The following is a 22,307-nucleotide window of genomic DNA, read 5'->3' on the forward strand; positions in this document are numbered from 1 at the left end:
ATTAAGCGCTTACTATGTACAAAGCACTGGTCTAAGCGCTGGGGAGGTTACAAGGTGACCAGGTTGTCCCACCGGGGGCTCACAGTCTTAATCCCCATTTTCCAGATGGGGTAACTGAGGCCCAGAGAAGTGAAGTGACTTGCCCAAAGTCACACAGCTGACGAAGTGGCGGAGCTGGGATTTGAACCCAAGACCTCTGACTCCAAAGCCCGGGTTCTTTCCACTGAGCCATGATCAGTGACATACTTAGCCATTAGCCTTCCCAACCGTGCTTCTCCACACTTCGCCCAACCTCTGTATTTACCTCATCTGCGCACCCCCTGTGGACCCGGCAGGTGCAGATGCAAACTGTAGATAACTCTAAGTGGCTGGTCTGCTCCCCTGGACTTATCTCAAGTAACTCCAGAATTCCTGGAGCTGCCCCAAAGTCAGAGGGTTGCAGATCTAGGGTGCCCAGAGGCCGGCCCACAGAAGTATCACCCTGGCCCTGGCTGTGGAGAACACAGCTGCCTGCTGTCTCTCTCTGGGGTCCCCCGGCAAATACCAGTCCCATCTAGGAAGGTTGGCATGTCTGGACAGGCTGGGGTGAGCGTTCTCCTCCCTGGGTCCTTCTGGGGAGGCTAATGGGAGAGCAGGGGCCGTGCGTACAGGCTCTGAAACAGCAGCTTTTTCAGAAGGCCTCAAATTCCTTGCTCTTTCTGAGATTTCCAGCGCCACTTTGACTCTCTGGAGTCACTGAGCCCAGCTCCAGTCCCCCTTCCCACTCCCATGATGCCCCGTCCCTTAAACCGATTTGTACTTCCCAAGCGCTTAGTACAGTGCTCTGCACATGGCAAGCGCTCAATAAATACGATCGAATGAATAAACAGAGGCTTGGAATATAGGTGTGCGTCTGAATGGCAGGTGCAGTTCCCTGTGGTGTGTTGCTGGGGCGGCTGATACAAGGGTTCTGTCGGTAGGCTGTGTGACTGGAGGTAGCATTGCTCTTATTGTCCCCAGCTCATTGACCCCATCATCACAGAATTAATAATTAATTTAAGGTTTGTTTGTGCATGTGTTTTTACAGGCAGCATGTGAAACTATTCTGGAAAGGCTGCAGCCTTTCAAGGACAAAAAACCCAACGGTTCCTGGGAGGACTGGGTGAGTATTCATTCAGTCGTATTTATTGAGTGCTTACTGTGTGCAGAGCACTGTACTAAGCGCTTGGAAAGTACAAGTTAGCAACATATAGAGACGGTCCCTACCCAACAGCGGGCTCACAGTCTAGAAGGGGGAGACAGACAGCAAAACAAAACGGATTCCTGCTCATGTTGGCTTGGAATTGGGGCAGTGTGTTCAGAAGTTTGAATGAGCAGCCCAGCAAGTGTTTGTGAACCATCCCTTCTTACCTCCCCATCCCTGGCTCCTGGCTGTTCTTGGGTTTCATGCAGGGAGGCAGGAAAAGGCTGAGTCTCCAGAACCCAAGTCTCCAGAGGGCAGACTCAGGTCCCATGGCACATGTTGGTAGGTTTCCTTTCAAGTGTAGACTGACAGGCTGGGTAAATCATTAAATTTTGCTGTCTACAATGCCTGGATTCACTGGGTTGTTGCTCTACTCTTCATTTTGCTTGGCACAAGAGAGCGATGGAGGGGCAATACCAAACTTTGATCCTGGCCTGGTGAGTGACCAGTTTCCCTCTGTTCGTGCCTTCTGTGTGCCAAGGGCAAACTCCTCCTTCCACCTCCCACCACTTTTGCCATCTCTAGCAGCGTCCCCTGTGAATGGCGAGTCGCGTATTTCCCCAACTTGTTAGGACCACGTCGTCCATCTTCATAGCCAAGTCACAACCATCACGGGAACCCAGCCAAAGCAGAAGGCTTGGTACAACCCTCCCAAGGCCAGGGAAGAGACGCTCGTGGTCTTCCTTACCTCGTCGTGTTTAACATCCAACGTGTCCTGTCTCTGCCTTGGGTCTCCACCTCACTAACATTATACCATGTGATTCATTAGCCCTCTATTTGCTCAGAATGGAAATTCTCATCTCATTTATAAATGTGTGAATGGGTTCATCCCTAATGTGTCTTCCAGGAAGGCTTTTGCCCCGGGGCTTACAGTGAGGGACCCAGCCTGAGAAGCAGTGTGGCCCAGTGGAAAGAGCCCGGGCTTTGGAGTCAGAGGTCATGGGTTCAAATCCCGGCTCCGCCACTTGTCAACTGTAAAATGGGGATTAAGACTGTGAGCCCCATGTGGGACAACCTGATCACCTTGGAACCTGAACAGTGCTTTGCACATAGTAAGAGCCTAATAAATGCCATCATTATTATTCCAGCGCTTAGAACAGTACTTTGCACATAGTAAATGCTTAATAAATGCCATTATTATTATGATTATTAGCTCAGTTCATACTGTCCCACAGATCTTCACTAAGGTCTTGGATAGTTAAGGCACAGGAGTATACAGTCTCTGGCCTCTAGGCTCATTTTCCACACGTTTAACATGTGCAAGGACAGAGCTGAGCCTCACTTCTAGGTAGCAGATATGATTCCCACAAAACACATTTTTAGGAAATGACTCAATGTTGAGGCCTGGACTGCATGCACTGCGTAACCCAGAACTGGTTCTTGGGCAGTTAATAGATGCTGTCCTGGGATTTAAACCACCTGCTAGATTTAGGGGTTCTCTCCAGATTCCTGTAAGCCCTTGACCCCCAAATTTACTTAAAAACCTGCATTTGTAACCCAAACTCAGACCCCTTCTCAAAATCGTTTTTCTCTCACTCAGGTGTTAGCAGCCTATATGGCGCCAGTGAGTTTATCAGCTACAGGATTTTACAGGTGAGTGGTGTGGACAGAAGCCAATCCCATATCATTATTCAGTCAATTATTCAATCGTATTTATTGAGTGCTTACTGTATGCAAAGCACTGTGCACTGTGCTTGAGCACTGTTCTAAACACTTGATCACTGTACTAAGCGCTAGGCCCAGTATTTAGGCAGAGCTGGAAAAGTTTCCCTGGGTCTTTCTAGAGCAAGGCTTTCCAACAGTAGGCTAGGCTATCTCATCCTCAATGGTTTCTTCCTTCCCTCTGTGTAGGTACCATAGAGGATGGTTTTAGCATGAACTTTAAGATGTGTCTGTGGTAGTTTTCCCATAGCCCAGCGTTTTGACACTGATTTGCTGTGAGATCTTGTTCAAATCTCTCAATTTCTCTGTATTCACAGTAGAAAGGACCTACAAAACTAGGTACTATTCAGTTTAATAGAAACCTTAATAAACATTTTTTCAGGAGAGTCTAATGCAGATCTGAAGGGCTGGATTATACATTGCTTTTCAGTTTTCTTTAGCTTATTTGATCATTTGGACTTTACTGGTCAGTGAGCAGATTAAATAACAATAATAATTGCGTGTTTAAGTGACTTGCCCAAGGTCATACAACAGGCAAGTTGCAGAACAGGGATTAAAACCCAGGTCCTTTAAATCACAGGCCCATGCACTTTCAACTAAAGCCATGCCGTGCCCTGTTTGGGTTTCTTCTTCAAGTGCCCTCTTCCCCATGTTTAGTACAGTGCTTCACACTCAGTAGGCGCTCCAGTCAATGGTTTGATGGACTGATTCGTGTCTCGAGGTTTTAGAGAAAGGACCCATCAGTACTTGTTGGTCATCATTGGAAAATCTCACTGTATCTTTTCTTCCTGCTCAGGACTCCCGACCTCGGCTACAGTTTTGAGACCAACTCGGGAAACCCCTTCCATTACTTTTCCTATGGGGTGGCGTGTTCTGAAGTGGAGATTGACTGCTTGACAGGTGATCACAAGGTAAAAGCAAAAAAAAGCAAGGTAACAGCTATCGGAGGTAGGAGCCTTCCTGAAAGAGATGTTTGTTTGTGTCTTTTTGCCGAAGCTGAAATACAAATAGTGGATGACACTGCAGATCTTGGGAGGCTTGAGTTATTTGCAAAACACAAATCATAAAGTTATCTCTATTGCTTGTTAAAGCTGTCTCTTTTGCTTATTTGGGTACCCTGGGATTATGTTAAATTGGAGGATTCTGAAGTCCTGATCATGAAATAAGAGGGTATATCTCACCTACATGACAGCTCAGTGTTCTTGATTTCAGGAGGAATTTTTAGCAATTTAAAAGAAAAATCTTCAATATTTTCCCCATAGATGCTCGTAGATTGTTTCCCATTATTTGTTCTAAATCATCGGTAACACACCAGAGAAGTTATTTTGAAACACTTCCTGGATACAAGTGCATTAAATTGGAGAGCTCAAGAGTTCAAAATTCAGGATGGTGAATAGTACCACCATAACCATTCATTCATTCTTTCAATCACATTTATTTATTTATTTATTTATTTTTAATGGCATTTATTAAGCACTTACTATGTGCAAAGCACTGTTCTAAGTGCTGAACACTGTTCTAAGCGCTGACTTGAGCACTTACTGTGTGCAGAGCACTGTACTAAGCACTTGGGAGAGTACAACACAACAATAAACAGACGTAATCCCTGCCTACAATGAGCTTACAGTCTATGAAGATGTATGTCAAGGATGAATGCCAAGATGGGGGTCAATCAATCAATGTTATTCATTGAATGCTTACTCTGTGCAGAGCACTGTACTAAGCACTCGGGAGAGAACAATACCACAGAGTTGGTTCCTGGACATTCTCTTTGAAAAAACTCATTCACGTGGATGCAGTCTCACCATCGGCTATGTTGTATTTGAACTAGATGACAATTCTATGGGGCCGAATGGACTATCACTAGCGCTATCCTGAGGCATGTGTTTGTTAGTGCTCTGTGATTTACCACGTGATTGTTACTAGTCAAAGCATTTTCTGCCCCTACTTGCAGACACCGGTCGAATGCGTGGGGATTTAGTATGACAATGCTTTGGAATTTATCACAAACAATGACTATCTTGGTGGTCACTCGGCATTAAACGGTTCTACCTTTCCCATCCTTTACAGAACATCCGCACAGATATCGTCATGGATGTCGGCACCAGTCTGAATCCAGCGATAGATATTGGCCAGGTAAGGCATGTGGGAAGTCTGGACTGGAGCATCGGTATCCTTGTCTGTGACCTGAGGGCTGAAGTTCAAAACCTTATGTCAATCCAAATGGACCAGGGTATTACGTGACTCTCTGTGGTCTTGCAGGTGGAGGGGGCCTTCGTCCAGGGCCTTGGGCTCTTTACCCTGGAGGAACTGCACTACACCCCCGAGGGCAGCCTGCTGACCCGAGGCCCCAGCACCTACAAGATACCAGCTTTTGGTAACATTCCCACCAAATTTCACGTGTCTCTGCTGCGGGATTGCCCCAACCAGAAAGCCATCTTCGCGTCCAAGGTACAGATGAGGATCTGCACATTTGGGACGGTGAACGGCCGTCAGGGAGGCGGTGATGTTGACAGAGGGGGTGTTCCTCTGGGGGTATATTGTGAAGCTGCTCTAGCCACGTGGTTGATTCCTGGAGGAGAACCGGTGGAGAGCTTGAAATGCGGTCATGGGAGAACAGGTTCGGAGCAGAGGCGTGACACTGGTCTGACAGCTGAACTCACACCGAACCCTGGAGCATCCTCAGCAATTCATCTGGGCTGTTTCACCTAATGGTTCAGACTCTGCTGGGGCCTCTTATTCATTCATTCATTCAATTGTATTTATTAAGTGCATACTGCGTGCAGAGCACTGTACTAAGCGCTTGTGAAGTACAAGTTGGCAACATATAGAGACGGTCCCTACCCAACAGCGGGCTCACAGTCTAGAAGATCAGTTGGGCTGTACTGAGGGGCAGAGTTGGGGAGGTTGGGGTTTCAGATCAGGCCAATCTCCTCAAATGTAGACCATAAACGCACGTAAGTGGGTAAGAGGATTTTCAACATGTCCATCCCTCTTGATGTCAGTGAGTCTAAAAAGTTTCCAAACCGATGGGGATTCTTTTTCTCTTGTGGCTGTGTAATCTGGGTCAGGCATTGTAGTGGCGAGTGTAACATCTCTATCTGGCTCTGTTCTCGATTCACTGATGCTGGATTTGGTGAAGGGCCTCCATTTCTCTATCTGTACAATGGTCATGTTATCTCTCTTTCAGCAAGTACGTTGATGATGGGGAGAGTCTGGGAGTTTGGTGCTCTGGATGAGTTCAGCTCTGCCCAGGCCTATAATCAGGAAGGGCATTTGGGGGGTGAGTTTGTGAATTCAGAGTGGCCACAACCTCATTTCTGGCCCCTGTTGGCTGTCCGTGTGCCCAGGCTGTTGGGGAGCCGCCCCTCTTCCTCGCTGCCTCTATCTTCTTCGCCATCAAAGATGCCATCGGTGCATCCCGAGCCCAGCGATCAGGGTGCCAACTGGACCCGCTTTTCCAACTGGACAGCCCGGCTACCCCTGAGAGGATCCGCAACGCCTGTGTGGACAGGTTCACTAAGATGGTACGGCCAAGCTAGAGTCACTGCAGGGTGGGAGGAGGGTGGTCCCCAGGGCCAAACTTGGTGGGCTCTCAGGAAGTGAAAACCCCATGTGCGTGTGTGTTTGTGCGCACAGTAGTTCATGATGAGAGGAGCAGGATGATTTCAGCTTTCATTAGGATCTGTTCTTCCAAATCTAAAGCTAAAACACTCCTCTGAATTCAGTTTCCCTCACCTCCGACTCTGGGTCTGGCTCCCAAGGAGACTTCTTGTCCCTTTTGAACTCAGAGACTGGATGAAGAGTGACTGGAGTGATGTTGTTCACTCTCACCCTTTATCATTGCTCTAACACTATGTTGGTTTGGAAGTTCCTGACGGTCACCTGTTCTGTTTTCCCTCTACAGTGTGATACTGAGGTGCCGGCAAACATTAAGCCATGGTGTAAGAGAGTGTGAAGAGAAAGTCCCGTGAAGAGTCATGCTGGGCTGAGACAGCTTCCGGGGGTCCCTGACCCAAGCTTCGATTCCCACACGGCCATCCCTATGATCCATATGTCACATTCATTCCCTGTTGCTTTAGGAAACTATGTGTGGGAAGATTTTGTAAACAGATGTATAATTCTGAGCAAATTAAGAGCTTCAACTAATAATCAACTATGTTTACACTTTTTCAGTGAAAAATGAATACCAGACACTTACACTGTCCAAGATCCAGGAAGATAGCCAAGATGATATCTATGAAGCTAAGTGCACTTTATCTTAGGGACCTCACCCATGAAACATTTAACTTCCAAGAATCCAAAATAAACCAACAGTTTCTTCATCTGTCTTCCGTAAGCTGTCTCCCAACAAACTGAAGATTTTTTGAACTCTCACTGATAGACAGTGCCTGAATGTAAATTTCTACTTGGGGTTCAGCCGGGCTCAAAGGCAAATGTTTCGCCACCAAGTATTTGGGGAATTCGTACTGGGACTTTGAATTGATAATGCATCTGAAGATTACTTTCATTTTGTTAAAGAGAAAAGATAACCCAAACTCTTCTACTTTATGGATTTAATAAATAATGGTAGAAGCAGTTTATGCGTTATTTTCCTCTAGAGAGAAATTGTGATGCAATGGGAAATAGATTCTAGAACCACTCTCACCTTACCATGTTTTAGATTTATTAACCAGAATTAACATACTTATTGCATATTCTTGGGTTGATGATATTTTCCAACCACTTGATGATTTTTGGTAAGTGCCAGAGCTCCCTGCCCAGCATGGAGGCAAACATCACCCCCCATAATTTTTATTTGCCCATCCCAGATATTGAGAAGAGATGGATGGGTAGCTTGATGGAAAAGAAGCCTTGAATCTCACCTAAGATTAACTGGGCTGTTTCAACTTAAGCCTGGATCGCTGAGTGCCATTCTTCTCACAGAGCTGATTTGGCCAACGGGGGGAGTTTGCTGAGGCAGGGAGAGCCTTCCCTGGAACTTCCTCAGAGCCGATACTCTTTCGCACTTTCCTTGCTGTCTGTCAAATTATTAAACATGAATGAATTTATATCAGAGTCTGAAGTAATTGAGACTTTTTCTCAGAGAATCAGCTCCAGCTCAAACATCCTGGAGCCCTCCCCAGGATCTAGGTTAACATAAAGAGGGATTTTGGGGGAGCCTCTGGCGAGCTTCTACTCTCCTTTTTGTGGAGAGGGCAGCTTTTTTCTTTTTTTTTTTGATGGCATTTTATTAAGCGCTTACTATGTGCAAAAGCACTGGGGAGGTTACAAGGTGATCAGGTTGACCCATGTAGGGCTCACAGTCTTAATCCCCATTTTACAGTTGAGGGAACTGAGGCACAAAGAAGTGAAGTGACTTGGCCAAAGTCACACTGCTGACAAGTGGCAGAGCCAGGATTTGAACCCATGACCTCTGAGTCCAAAGCTCTTGCTCTTTCCACTGAGCCATGCTGCTGCTTCTAGCTTGGTCCAGTGGGTTGAAGACTGTAAGTGTGATGTGGACAGGGAAGGGGGTCTACCTACTCTGATGTTGTAGTGTGATCTTCTCAATTGTTAATTAGTGTGGCATTCCGCACGCAGTAAGAGCTCAATAAATACCACTGATCAATAGTGTAATGAGCATAGGCTGGGAGTCAGGAATCCTAGTTTCTAATCCCACTTTGCCTTTTGTCTACCATGTGACCATGGGCAAGTCATTTAGCCTGTATAATCCTGTCTTCGATGGTGAAATTCTTCACTTACCTCACAGGAGAGTTGTGAGGATAAAATGAGATAATAGATTTGAAAATAATTTGACAAAATAAAAACAGTTTTCGGTACATTGCATCCTATAAGTACTTAATGAATATCATTAATCAATGGTATTTATTGAGTGCTTACTGTGTGCAGAACACTGTACTGAGCACTTGGGAGAGTACAATGCAACACAGTTGGTAGAGACATTCCCTGCCCATAAGGAGTCTGGAGTGGGAGACCGATTTTAATATATAAATAAATTATGGGTATGTACAGAAGTGCTCTGGGGCTGAAAGTGGGGTGACTATCAAGTGATTAAAGGGTACAGATATTAATGCATAGGTGATACAGAAAGGAGAAGGAGTGCCTCTGTTACTAATAATGCTATGGACCAGAGAATCTGCTTAGTCAACAAGCTTTTATTATAATTCATTTCCTTTTATTTTTTATTTTTTTGTGTATGTGTTAAGCATTTATTATGTACCAGGCACTGTACTAAGCATGGGGGTAAATACAAGCTAATCAGGTTGGACACAGTTCAGGTCCCACATGGGGCTCACAATCTTAATCCTCATTTTACAGATGAGGTAACTGAGGCACTGAGAAGTTAAGTGGCTTGTCCAAAGTCACACAGCAGACAAGTGACAGAGCTGGGATGAGAACCCAGATCCTTCTGACTCCCAGGCCTGCTAGGCCATAAATTAAGTGCTGGCATGAGAGATTAAGGTAGAAAAATCCTGCTGTGGATCCTGTTGATGATGATGATATTTGTAAAGCACTCACTATGTGCCAGGCATTGTTCTAAGAAGTGGGGTAAATGCAAACTAATCAGGTTGAGAACAGTCCATGTTCCACACGCGACTCACAGTATTAATCCCCAGTTTACAGACGAGGTAACTGAAGCACGGAGAAGTAAAATGACTTTCTCAAGGTGACATAGTCGACAAGTGGCGGAGCCAGGATTAGAGCCCATGCCCTTCTGTCTCTCAGGCCCGTGATCTATCTACTAGGCCATGCTGTGTTCTCCTGAGGATTACTGAGAAGATGAAATAGATGAAAGTCCAGTTAACCAATCATTTATTGAGCGTTTGCTATATGCCGAGCACTGTACTGAGCGCTGGTGAGAGCATGATACAACAATAAACAATGCAACAAGAAACTTAAATACAGTCCATACATACCCAGCACTGCCAGAGGGGTAAGTGACCCATATTGATGAACTCTCAGGTTTGCTTCTTGTTTAGTTTGGAAACACACCATGGGAAAGGTGGGTCTTAAGGGGTTTTTGTTTTTTAAAGTTGGACATTGGAAAAATAGTTGTGGAACTTATGACCATCTTACAGATGGACAAAATAGAGGGTCATGTGGGGTGAGGTGAAAGAGGGTTGGAGAAATGGAAGCTGTTATTTGAGTTTTCTCCTCAAATCTGTTGTTTCCTGTCTCCTGAATGCTCTGTAGGAACTTTGCTATGATTTTCCTAATGGCTGAAAGCTGTTTCCAACGGTTGAATGCTGATTTGTGGGAGCAGATTATACTGCTCCCTTTTCCCAGAAGATTTTTATTGCATAACGAGCATGTGGAAGGGAGTTGATGTGCATGTGCACTGAGCGCTTTTACACAACCTCTTCAGCCTGGCTGGATAAAGGCTCTGACCTTGAACTTTCCATTTTGTTTATATTTATAGATAACATCTCAGATGAAATCCACTGGGAGTCCAAGAGTCCTTGACACCTCTCTGAGATAACGCTATATGCTTTTATGAGAAGCAATGTGGCCTAGTAGATGGGAGTCAGAAGGACCTGGTAGATGGGCCTAGTAGATGGGCCTGAGAGTTAGAAGGGCCTGGGTTCTAATCCTGGATCCTCCACTTGTCTGCTGTGTGACCTTGGGCAAGTGACTTAACTTCTCTCTGCTTCAGCTACCTCACCTGTAAAATGGGGATTGAGACTATGAGTCCTATGTGGGACAACCCAAGTCCAACCCAATTACCTTGTATCTATCTACCCTAGCCCTTAGTACAGTGCCTGGCACCTAGTAAGTGCTTAACAAATATTATTATTATTATCCCTGGGAGATGGGTCAGTACTGGTTATGTCTGGACTCCCAGCTCGCCAGGAAAGAACAGAATTATGTGTGCTCACATTTTAACCCTTCCCACTGACAATTCTGGTTATAAGTGTGGCAATAGGTGACCAGTCAACATTCCCTTCCTCACCTCTCTTGCGAGCTCCACCAGGTCAGTTTAGCCCTGCTTATAAGGACCACTACTGTCCCATGGCAACAGAGCATTAGGTGATCTTGGTGAGACCCCACCCCAAGCAGATCCACTTATACCCCCCCATCTTCCCCATAGAGAGAGCTTGTTCCAGTCAGCCCAGATGAGGAAGCTGACTGCTGAATTTGGAAATTGTAGGAGTAGTATTTTGTTTTTTGTATTTCGTATTTTGTTTAGCGCTTACTAAGTGTAGAGCACTCTACTCAGGGCTGGGAAAGAATTCATAGTGGGGGATTAAACATGGCCCCTGGTCCTCAAGGAGCTCGCAGTGATTTCAAGAAATGTGACCCCCGGCAGCTCAAGGAAGATGCACTTGGTTGTCTCCCAAATTGGGGAAGGTTGTCTCCCCCTTCTAGACTGTGAGCCCGTTGTGGGGTAGGAAATGTCTCTATATGTTGCTGACTTGTACTTCCCAAGCACTTAGTACAGTGCTCTGCACACAGTAAGTGCTCAATAAATACGATTGAATGAATGAATGAATGAATGAATGAATACACACACACCTCCCTCCGGGATTCTGCAGTCTCATTTTCCCGAGTTCATCCCCCAAACTGGAGAGCAGATGCCTAGAGAAGCAGCGTGGCTTAGTGGAAAGAGCATGGGCCCGGGAGTCAGAGGTTGTGGGTTCTAATACCGGCTCTGCCACATGGCTGCTGTGTGACCTTGGGCAAGTCACTTAACTTCTCTGTGCCTCACTTACCTCATCTGTAAAATGGGGATTAAGACTGTGAGCCCCAAGTGGGACAACCTGATCACCTTGTATCCCCCCAGTGTTTAGAACAGTGCTTGGCACATAGTAAGTGCTTAACAAATGCCATTATTGTTATTATTATTATTGTCTGCTGGGTGACCTTGGTCAAGTCACTTCACTTCGCCGAGCCTCAGTTACCTCATCTGTAAAATGGGGATTGAGAATGTGAGCCCCACGTGGGGCAGGGATTGTGTCCAACCTGATTTGCTTGGATCAACCCCAGTGCTTAGAACAGTCCCTGGCACGTAGTAAGTGCTTAACAAATACCATAATTATTATTGTTGATAGGAGTGGTTCAGGTATCCCTGGGTCATTCACCGCTGCACCACTGCAGAGCTGTGCTGTGGCAAGCTGCACTTCTGGGGAGGTAAATTGACCTCATCCAACAGCCCAGGATTGGTGATCCTGCCCAGATGCATAGTTGACAAGATGGCTCAGAACTGTCTGCATTGAAACTAAACTTCTGACCATGCCACTGTCTCTGTATTTCTCTCCCAGAACTTAATACAATGCAGTACTTTCCACCTCGTGTAAGTGCTTGATGAATGCCATGACTATTTGCACTAAACAAACCCGGTCACTCGGAGTTTGCTTGCTACATACAAACCATGACAAGGTGACAGAATAAGGATTCAGATTCCCAAACCAACACTGTGCTTATCTGGGCTGGTCATTCAGGGTTCTTGCTTGAGCCCCGAATTACACAAATCCTTCAGTGAGGCTCCCTTTGATTTGGAAAATGACCCACCTCCCAGGGGCCTGTGAACAGGGAACAGAAATCAGGAATGTAAATGAAACAAGCACTTATGGTGGATTCTAGTAGTCAAAAAAATTAGTCCAGAGGGCAGGGGGTGAGGAGGGGCAGACACTTATCCGACAATGACTCTCCCCATTTTCAAAGCCTTATTGAAGGCACATCTCTTCCAAGAGGCCTTCCCTGACTAAGCCTCCCTTTCCTCTTCTCCCACTCCCTTCTGCATCACCCTGGCTTGCTCCCTTTGTTAATAATAATAATAATAATGGTGGCATTTATTAAGCGCTTACTATGTGCAAAGCACTGTTCTAAGCGCTGGGGAGGTTACAAGGTGATCAGGTTGTCCCATGAGGGGCTCACAGTCTTAATCCCCATTTTACAGATGAGGGAACTGAGGCCCAGAGAAGTGAAGTGACTTGCCCAAAGTCACACAGCTGACAATTGGCAGAGCCGGAATTTGAACCCATGACCTCTGACCCCAAAGCCCGGGCTCTTTTCCACTGAGCCATGCTGCTTCTTTGTTCATCTCCCCTCCCAGCCCCACAACACTTATGTACATATTTGTAATTCATTTATTTACAATAATGCCCGTCTCTTCATCTCTAGACTGTAAGCTCATTGTGGGCAGGGAATGTGTCTATTGTTGTATTATACTCTCTCAAGCGCTTACTACCGTGCTCTACACACAGTAAGCCCTCAACAAAAATGATTGAATGAGTGAATGAATGAATGAGAACCTAGAAGCAGTGAATATATAGGGGCCAAAAGAAAGTAAAAAATAACAGTATTTTTTAGTGGGATGAAGAAAATGTGAAAACCAATATTCCTGATAACTGAGGTTACCTCATTTTTTTGATACATGCTCTTCTGATGTGGGTATACTGTGTGGAACTACTAGAATTTAACTAAGATTTCACAATCTGCGCGAATGCTTGCCAACTCTTTATGCAGTCGATTACTTGGATCCAATTGGACGGTTTAGTTTCATTTTAACTTGAGCATCACATGTTCATGTTACTATTCGTCCATGGCCCTCAAGCGAGAGCTTCCTGCAGCTTTTGAACCGAGTCTGTGAGGATGGCGGCGGATGAGCTGGTTTTCTTTGTGAACGGCAAGAAGGTAGGGGACACCACAGCATTTTATGTACATAGCCGTATTTTATTTACTTATATTAATGTCTGTCTCCCCCCGCTAGGCTGTAAGCTGTAATATCAGTCTCTCCCTCTAAACTGAGGGCAGGGGATGTGTCTGTTATATTGTCGTACTCTCCCAAGTGCTTAGTACAGTGCTCTTCGCACAGATACTCAATAAATGTGATTAATTGCTTGATTGATTGACACTCTGCATTTCCCCACAAAAAGTTTCGACCCCGCAACAACTTACTGTACCCGGGAGCCCAGGATCACACTAGGGTTATCTGTTCACGGGCATATTGTCCCCAAGGACACCTGCCCTTTTTCATGTTTTTAGAACAAGCAAGAAGCAAGATTGACCCAGCCCTGATCAGAAGATTCTGAGACTGCTTCTTTTGCCAGTAGGCAACCCTGGCATTCTTAGAGGTTTTCATCTTCCTCCTTTAAACCTTGGGTGCAGACCCAGCTGAATTTCAGCCCTGTCTCCTGGATTTTTCTACTCAAAGTCAGACTCCAGAGGTGTCGTTGACGATGTCATCATTTCAATGAAGCATGGTCCTAAATGCTCTTTGTAATCCATTTGCTCATTTGAATCCTGAAGTCTTTTATAGCCAATATGGGAAGGAGGAAAATCACAAGTCAAAGAAGCCAACAGGGAACAACTCTGCAAGGACAGCTCAGTCAGGGCACGCTAACAGGGTATCACCTGCACCAAAAAGAGGAAGGGCAGTGTGCTGGAACGGGAGAAGGAAGAAAATGAGTTGGAAAAAAGAGGACAGGGTGAATTTCATTCATTCATTCAATCGTATTTATTGAGCACTTACTGTGTGCAGAGCATGTACTAAGCGTTCGGGAAGTACAAGTTGGCAACATATGGAGACAGTCCCTACCCAACAACGGGCTCACAGTCTCGAAGAGGGAGACAGACAACAAAACAAAACATGTGGACAGGTATCAAGTCGACAAAATAAATAGAATTAAAGCTAGATGCACATCATTAACAAAATTAGTAGAATAGTAAATATGTACAAGTAAAACAAATAGAGTAATAAATCTGCACAAACACATACACAGGTGCCATGGGGAGGAGAAAGAGGTAGGGCAGGGGGGATGGGGAGGAGGAGAGGAAAAAGGGGGCTCAGTCTGGGAAGGCCTCTTGGAGGAGGTGAGCTCTCGGTAGGGCTTTGAAGGGAGGAAGATGTGTGGAGATGTGGCAGATGTGTGGAGGGAGGGCATTCCAGGCCAGGGGAAAAGGACGTGGGCCGGGGGTCGACGGCGGGACAGGTGAGAACAAGGCCCAGTGAGGAGGTGAGTGGCGGCAGAGGAGCGGAGGGTGCGGGCTGGGCTGGAGAAGGAGAGAAGGGAGGTGAGGTAGGAGGGGGCGAGGTGATGGACAGCCTTGAAGCCGAAAGTGAGGAGTTTTTGCTTGATTCGTAGGTTGACAGGCAGCCACTGGAGAGTTTTGAGGAGGGGAGTGACATGCTCAGAGCATTTCTGTACAGAGATAATCTGGGCAGCAGAGTGAAGTATAGACTGGAGCGGGGAGAGACAGGAGGATGGGAGGTCAGAGAGGAGGCTGATGCAGTAATCCAGTCGGAATAGGATGAGAGATTGAACCAGCAAGGTAGCGGTTTGGATGGAGAGGAAAGGGTGGATCTTGGCACCTTATGGAGGTGAGATCGCCAGGTTTTGGTGATGGTTTGGATGTGTGGGATGAACGAGAGAGCGGGGTCGAGGATGACATCAATTATGAATGAAGCGAGATCCTTCGAGATGATCCCTTTAATTTTCAGTTTATGGAGTTACCCCACCTGGTCTGTGGTGGGGGCTAGCTGGGGTGCAGTGAGAGAGAAGCAAGGAGAAGATCACTTAGCTCCTTTGTGCCTCAGTTTCCTCATGATGATAAAATAATTGATAAAAGCAGTCACTGAGTTTCATGTCAGTCATCATCAATGTTACTGAGTTCATTGCGGGTAGGGAATGTGTCAGTTTATTGGTATATTGTAGTCTCCAACACACTTAGTACAGTGCTCTGCACACAGTAAGCACTCAACAAATACGATGGAATGAATGAATTTTTGAATGCTTACTGTGCGCAGAGCTCTGTAGTAAGGGCTTGGGAGGGTACAATATAACAGAGTTGGTAGATATGTCCCCAACCCACAACGTGGCTTAGTGGAAAGAGCCCGGGCTTGGGAGTCAGAGGTCATGGGTTCTAATCCCGGCTCCACCATTTAGCAGCTGTGTGACTTTGGGCAAGTCATTTAACTTCTCTGTGCCTCAGTTACCTCATCTGTAAAATGAGGACAAGACTATGAGTCCCACGTGGGACAACTGATTACCTTGTATCTACCCCAGTGCTTAGAACAGTGCTCGGCACATAGTAAGTGCTTAACAAGTACCATCACTATTATTATGATTATCAGTCTAATTTAATGAGCACTTACGGAGTGCAGAGCATTGCACTAAATGCTTGGGAAATCATCGTTGGTCGGGGTGGAGGTGGGAGTGGGATTGTTAGCTAGGGTGTAGTGAGAGAGAAGCAAGGAATCAGGATAAAACAACTGATAATCTGTAGAAGCCAGACTTTAATTAATTTCCAAATGCTTGAAAATTTCGGTACAGGTGTCTGACTCATTCTAAAACTGGAGCTAGCGAGGAACAAAATTCTGCAAGGGGAGGGGAGCAGATGTGAAGGGGGATTACATCATATTAAGGGAGGAGTGTAATTTAACCCCTTAGCTTCCAGGTTGATAGGCTTGATAGGACGTCCAGACAACCTCCTAAATCGACAACGGGATTGTCATGCAAATCACACCCCTGTCACAGTACTTGGCCAGTATCAGAAGGGATGTGATTTGCGCGACAATCGTGTTTTGGGCTTCTGAAGTTGCCCAGGAGCCCTCCCTCTTCTAGACTGTGAGCCCGTTGTTGGGCAGGGCCCGTCTCTATATGTTGCCAACTTGTATTTCCCAAGGGCTTAGTACAGTGCTGTGCACACAGTAAGCACTCAATAAATACGATTGAATGAAGGAATTCCAAGCCTATCAATCTGGAGGCGAAAGGGTGGAATTACTTTTTTACTTGGAGCTGCCCCCAACCTCCTTCCCCCATCATGTGATGTAATCACTAAAGCCCAACCATTCTGCCCCTTTCTCCCAAGTCTCTCCAAACCCCGTTGTAGTCTGTCTCCTTCCAGTGGCCAGATGAGTAGGTTAATCTTCTGAACTGAAATTTTCAAGTATTTGGGAATTCATTAAAAACTCGGAGATGTTACAGTTTGCATGCAACTTCTCCAGCGCCCAGGACAGTATTCAGCACAAACTGATGACTGGCTGCCTCACGCTTCCGAAAGAGATGAAAGGCAGCAGTCTCCTACTAAAAGAAGCAGACTCCCAGAAGCCTGGGAGTCAGAGGGTCATGGGTTCTAATCCTGATCCGCCACTTGTCCGACGTGTGACCTTGGACCAGTCACTTCACTTCTCTGTTCCTCAGTTACCTCATCTGTAAAATGGGGATTGAAACTGTGAGCCCCACCTGGGACAGGGACTATGTACTACTCTATTTCCTTGTATCCTTCCCAGCGCTTGGCAGTGCTTAGCACACAGTAAACTCTTAACAAATATTAATCAGTTCCCAAATACTTGAAACTGCAAGGAGAGTCAAAGTTAATTTTCTTCTCTGCCTGCCTGCCTCCACTCTCCATTTTTCTACCTCCACCATCTCCCTGGAGCGAAACTTATTCTCTGTGGCAGCCTGATTCACGAACAGCAGCCGCGACATTGCCCAGCTTGGGCTGCAGGTGGAAACTCAAACTTAACATGTCCAAAACAGAGGTCCTTATCTTCCCACCCAACCCTGTCCTTCCCAGACTATTCCACCACTGTCTCCCAGACTATTCCATCCTTCTTTTCTCCCAAGCCTGTGACCTTGGCATTATCCTTGACTTCTCTCCATCATTCAACCCACATATTCAATTTGTCACCAAATCTTGTCAGTCCCACCTACACAACATCGATAAAATCTGCCCATTCCTCTCTACCACATCAATACAATCACTCGTCCTATCCCACCTGGATTACTGCATCAATCTCCTTCTGACCTCCCAGCCTTCTGTTTCTTATGTACATACCTGTAATTTTATTTATTTGTATTGATGCCTGTTTCCCCCTCTAGACTGTAAGCTCGTTGTGAGCAGGGAATGTCACAGTTTATTGTATTGTACTTTCCTTAGTGCTTAATACAGTGCTCTGCACACAGTAAGCGCTCAATAAATATGATTGAATGAATGAATGAATGAACTGCTGCTGGGAAAGGCAGGGTCATAAGACCTTCTCACCTTGGGAGGGACCTGGGATGGTCAAGGTCACATCACAGGACTTTCACCTGAGAGCCCCTCCTCCCCCTTTCCTGGTACCACCCCTCCCCACCCCCTCTTGGAAAGTTCAGGGACCTCAGTTAATCAATCGATGGCATTTACTGAGCAGGTATGGTATTTATTAGTGGTACTTACTGAGGGGGCAATCACCTTGCCCTGAACTTTCTCCCTTTATTCACCACCCCTGCCCAGTCCCATAGCACTTATGTACATTTCTGTGACTTATTTATATTAATGCCTATCTCCCACTCTAGACTGTAAGCTTGTTATGGACAGGAAACGAATCTGTTACATTGCTGCATTATACTCTCCCAATTGCTAAGTACAATGCCCTGGCTGCAGGAAGTGCTTAATAAATACAATTGATTGCTTGAGCATTTACTATGTTCTGAGCACATACTAAGCTCTTGGGAGAGTACAACAGAATTAGAAAACACATTTCCTGCTCATAATGAGCTGCCAGTCTAGAGCAATATAGAGTTTACTGAGACCAGGTGGGATGAGCCCCAAAACCGCTGTTCACTGGGATCATTTTGAAGGATCATGTTTCATTAACATTCTGTAGAACAAAGTTCAGAAAAGCACTGTGGAACCCTTGCAAATACTGGCAGTGGGGAAGAAACAGACATATTACACTGTGTGTGTTATACATGTTACACAATGTCATGTAATGATATCAAACAGAACCTGTGGAAATCCTCAAGCTTAGTCTATAATAAGAATGATAATAATAATTGTGGCACTTAAGTGTTTACTATGTGCTAGGCCCTGTACTAAGCACTGGGGTGGCCATGTGGGGCCAGAGTCTTAATCCTCATTTTACAGATGAGGTAACTGGGGCACAGAGAAGTGAACTGAGCTGACCAAGGCCACACAGAAGACAAATGGCAGAGCTGAGGTTAGAACCCAGGTTCTTCTGACTCTCATGCCTGGGCTTTAGCTGCGAGGCCACCCTTCTACTCTAGAGTCAGTGGGTTCACTTGAAGAGTCGTTGGGTTCACTTGACAATCACCATTTCCAAGCTCCGAAAATTGGCAGAAGAAGCTGAAATGGAGGGAGCCTGGATACACAAATAAAAATCAAAATATCAGACAGAAAGAGAAGCAGCATGGCCTATGGGAAAGAACATGGCCCTAAGAGTCAGAGGACCCGGTTTCTAATCCTGGCTCTACCACTGTCTGCTGGGTGACCTTGTAAAATGGGAATCAAATCCTTAGGCTGTGATCCCTATATGAGACAGGAACTGTGTCCAATAAATTCACTATGGATAGGGAACATGTCTGCCAACGCTGTTGCAATGTACTCTCCCCAGTGCTTTACACAGTTCTCTGCACATAGTAAGCGCTCAATAAATACTATTGATGATGATTATTTTCTATCTACCTTGGCGCTTAGAACAGTGCTGATACATAGTAAGTGCTTAACAAATGTCATTAAAAAAAGAAAAGAAAGGGGCCATGTGTTGCATCCAAACTGGTAGGAGACAGACCAGCTGAAAATCAGACAGTTCGGTACAAAACTGGACACATGGCCACCCTATTCCCCGGCAGAACACAAGCAGGAAGGACTAGACGGGGAGAGCAGACAAAGAGGTCTCCAAGGTGCTTGAAGCCATCTTATCTGCCTCATGATTTCAAAGCCTGGAAAAACTAAACTCAAGCTCATGACTAGTAACCTTAGCTCACAGCTTAATTTCTACCCTATCCATTCATTCATTCAATCGTATTTACTGAGCGCTTACTGTGTTCAGAGCACTGTACTAAGCGCTTGGGAAGTACAAGTCGGCAACATATAGGGACGGTCCCTGCCCAACAACGGTCTCACAGTCTAGAAGACCCAGACACTGATTTGGTTGCTAAGCTCAAAACACCAGCAGAAACCCACAAGTCACTTTGAGGGGAATCCTGTGGTGTGTCCCAGAGCCCACCACCCTGGGACAGGTGGGAATAACTGTCGGGACAGGTTCCATATGCATGAGAATCAGCGTGGCTCAGTGGAAAGAGCACGGGCTTTGGAGTCAGGGGTCACGGGTTCAAATCCCAGCTTCACCAATTGTCAGTTGTGTGACTTTGGGCAAGTCACTTAACTTCTCTGTGCCTCAGTTACCTCATCTGTAAAATGGGGATTAAGACTGTGAGCCCCCCCGTGGGACAACCTGATCTCCTTGTAACCTTCCCAGGGCTTAGAACAGTGCTTTGTGCATAGTAAGTGCTTAATAAATGCCATTATCATTATTATTATTATTATGAGCCTGGTGCCAGACAGCAGAGATGACCTCTGCAGGCAAAGCAGGCTGAACTGGAAGAAATAAAGGTGGCAGAGGGGTTCACTGAGGAGGTTTGTAATTTATTTGTTCATTTATTTATTCACTTTAATGTCTGTCTCCCCCTCTAGACTGTAAGTTCGTTGTGTGCAGGGAATGTGACTAATGCTATATTGTACTCTCTCAAGGGTTTAGTACAGTGCTTTGCACATAGTAAACACTCAATAAATAAGATTGACTGAATGAATGAGAGCGGACGGTTTTAAAAATAAACCTGGGGAAAACAGTGAGGAGCACATGAGGTTGCATGAGAAGCACATGAGAGAAGCAGCGTGGCTCAGTGGAAAGAGCCCGGGCTTTGGAGTTAGAGATCGTGGGTTCGAATCCCGGCTCCACCTATTGTCAGCTGTGTGACTTTGGGCAAGTCACTTCACTTCTCTGGGCCTCAGTTACCTCATCTGTAAAATGGGGATTAAGACTTTGAGCCCCACGTGGGACACCCTGATCACCTTGTAACCTCCCCAGCTCTTAGGACAGTGCTTTGCAAATAGTAACCGCTTAATAAATGCCATTATTATTATTATTATTATTTTTATGAGGTCCAAAGTGGCAATATTGCAGGAAGTAGTAGCAAATCAAAAAATCTGATAAATAAATCATGCCTGGATCCATTCCATCCACCTATCTCAGCACTTTGGGTAGACTGGAGGTCTCTGGTCCAGGCTTAGCTCCTGATTACCCCAGGTTACACCAGACTGCTCCAGGTCAAGCAGCCCCTCCCCACCTTACAGCACTCTCCTTCATTTAGGGGGATGGGCCCAGGCCCGGGCCATCTCAGTGAAAGGGGACTCCCCCTACAACAGATTTAGGTATATGTATGTGACCCCTTCTCTTTCTGTCATCTCAGGTGGTGGAGAAGAATGCAGACCCAGAAACAACACTGTTGGTTTACCTTCGCAGAAAGCGTATCCACACAGCCTGAAGAGGAGGAAAGCTGGCTGGGAAGAAGGGGGTGTTTTGAGGGGGAGGGCAGGGTACTGTGGTCCAGGATTTTTGAACAAATTCAGGCTGGGTTTAGAGGGATTTTTCCCAGAGTTGGGTCTGGGCCTGGACTGGGCCTTGGTGGGTGGGGTATGCCATCTTGTATTTCCCCAGTCTAACTAGGGACTCCAGGGCCTGGAGGGGAGATTAGAGCAGATCAGAGTCTCATTCCTTGAGACTGAACCCCAGCAGAGAACTGGAGTGAATTCTCTCATCCAATTCCCAAAGAGAAGGAGCGTCTTGAACAGACACAACTCTGTAGATGGACAGAAAGTTCTCACCGAAGGAATCTCCCTCCTCTAGCCTCGAGTCTCCTCTCCTTAACCATGTTATCTAGTGGGTCTGAATGGGACCAAACTGGGCTGTGGAACAGGAGTCTGTGGGGCCTGCACTGTGATGCTGTCCCAGTTTGACCGAGTGCAGAACAGAGTCGTGTATCCTTTGCAGTGGTTTCATGTACAACTTCTACATAACAGGATTATTATTTTTTTTTGTGTGTGTATGTGTGTTTGTGTAAAAATAACAGCAGTGCTCTTGCTCCTGAGCAGATATGGATCCTGGCTGGGGTTGGTGAAGCTGATTATATCAACACCCTCTGTAGTGTCTGGGCAGGGGCCCGAGGGTTCCTTCTGACCTTGTGATTTTCATGCTTCCCTTCTCATAGGGATGAGGGCAGAAATGGAGTCAGGTTAGAAGGTCAAACAGGGAGGGCCCCAGTAAGGGACAATGAGGAGCTCAGACACAGAACATTTCAAGCTTGAAGGCAGAGAATAATAATAATAATAATTATGGTATTTGTTATGGTATTTATTATGTGCCAAGCACTGTACTAAGTGCTGGGGTGGATACAAGGAAATCGGGTTGGACACAGTCCCTGGCCCACATGGGGCACACGGTCTCAATCCCCATTTTACAGATGATGTAACTGAGGCACAGAGAAGTGAAGTGACTTGCTCAAGGTCACACAGCAGACAAGTGGCAGATCTGGGCTCAGAACCCGTGACCTTCTGACTCCCACGCCCATGCTGTATCCACTATGCCATGCTGCAGAGAACTTGTGTCTTGCTACTGTTGCACTCCCTCGATCAC

General features: G+C 46.0%; 2 protein-coding genes across 2 annotated transcripts in view; both read left to right on the forward strand.

The window, feature by feature from the left end:
• Positions 1–6,943, forward strand: part of LOC119950032 (xanthine dehydrogenase/oxidase-like) — a 48,759-nt gene extending 41,816 nt beyond the window's left edge. The window contains exons 31-37 of the mRNA XM_038771931.1: positions 1,067–1,141; positions 2,763–2,815; positions 3,681–3,795; positions 4,955–5,020; positions 5,147–5,335; positions 6,235–6,411; positions 6,792–6,943. Coding sequence (XP_038627859.1) covers positions 1,067–1,141; positions 2,763–2,815; positions 3,681–3,795; positions 4,955–5,020; positions 5,147–5,335; positions 6,235–6,411; positions 6,792–6,842 — 726 coding nt within the window. The 3' untranslated portion in view covers positions 6,843–6,943. The remainder of the gene's footprint in view (positions 1–1,066; positions 1,142–2,762; positions 2,816–3,680; positions 3,796–4,954; positions 5,021–5,146; positions 5,336–6,234; positions 6,412–6,791) is intronic.
• Positions 6,944–13,437: 6,494 nt separating this feature from the next.
• The window catches only part of LOC119950115 (xanthine dehydrogenase/oxidase-like), a 49,490-nt gene continuing 40,620 nt past the window's right edge, over positions 13,438–22,307 (forward strand). The window contains exons 1-3 of the mRNA XM_038772114.1: positions 13,438–13,522; positions 21,085–21,142; positions 21,556–21,652. Of these exons, the coding sequence (XP_038628042.1) occupies positions 13,481–13,522; positions 21,085–21,142; positions 21,556–21,652 (197 nt within the window). The 5' untranslated portion in view covers positions 13,438–13,480. The remainder of the gene's footprint in view (positions 13,523–21,084; positions 21,143–21,555; positions 21,653–22,307) is intronic.

This window comes from Tachyglossus aculeatus, chromosome X1, assembly GCF_015852505.1.
Source record: "Tachyglossus aculeatus isolate mTacAcu1 chromosome X1, mTacAcu1.pri, whole genome shotgun sequence".
Classification (NCBI taxonomy): domain Eukaryota; kingdom Metazoa; phylum Chordata; class Mammalia; order Monotremata; family Tachyglossidae; genus Tachyglossus; species Tachyglossus aculeatus.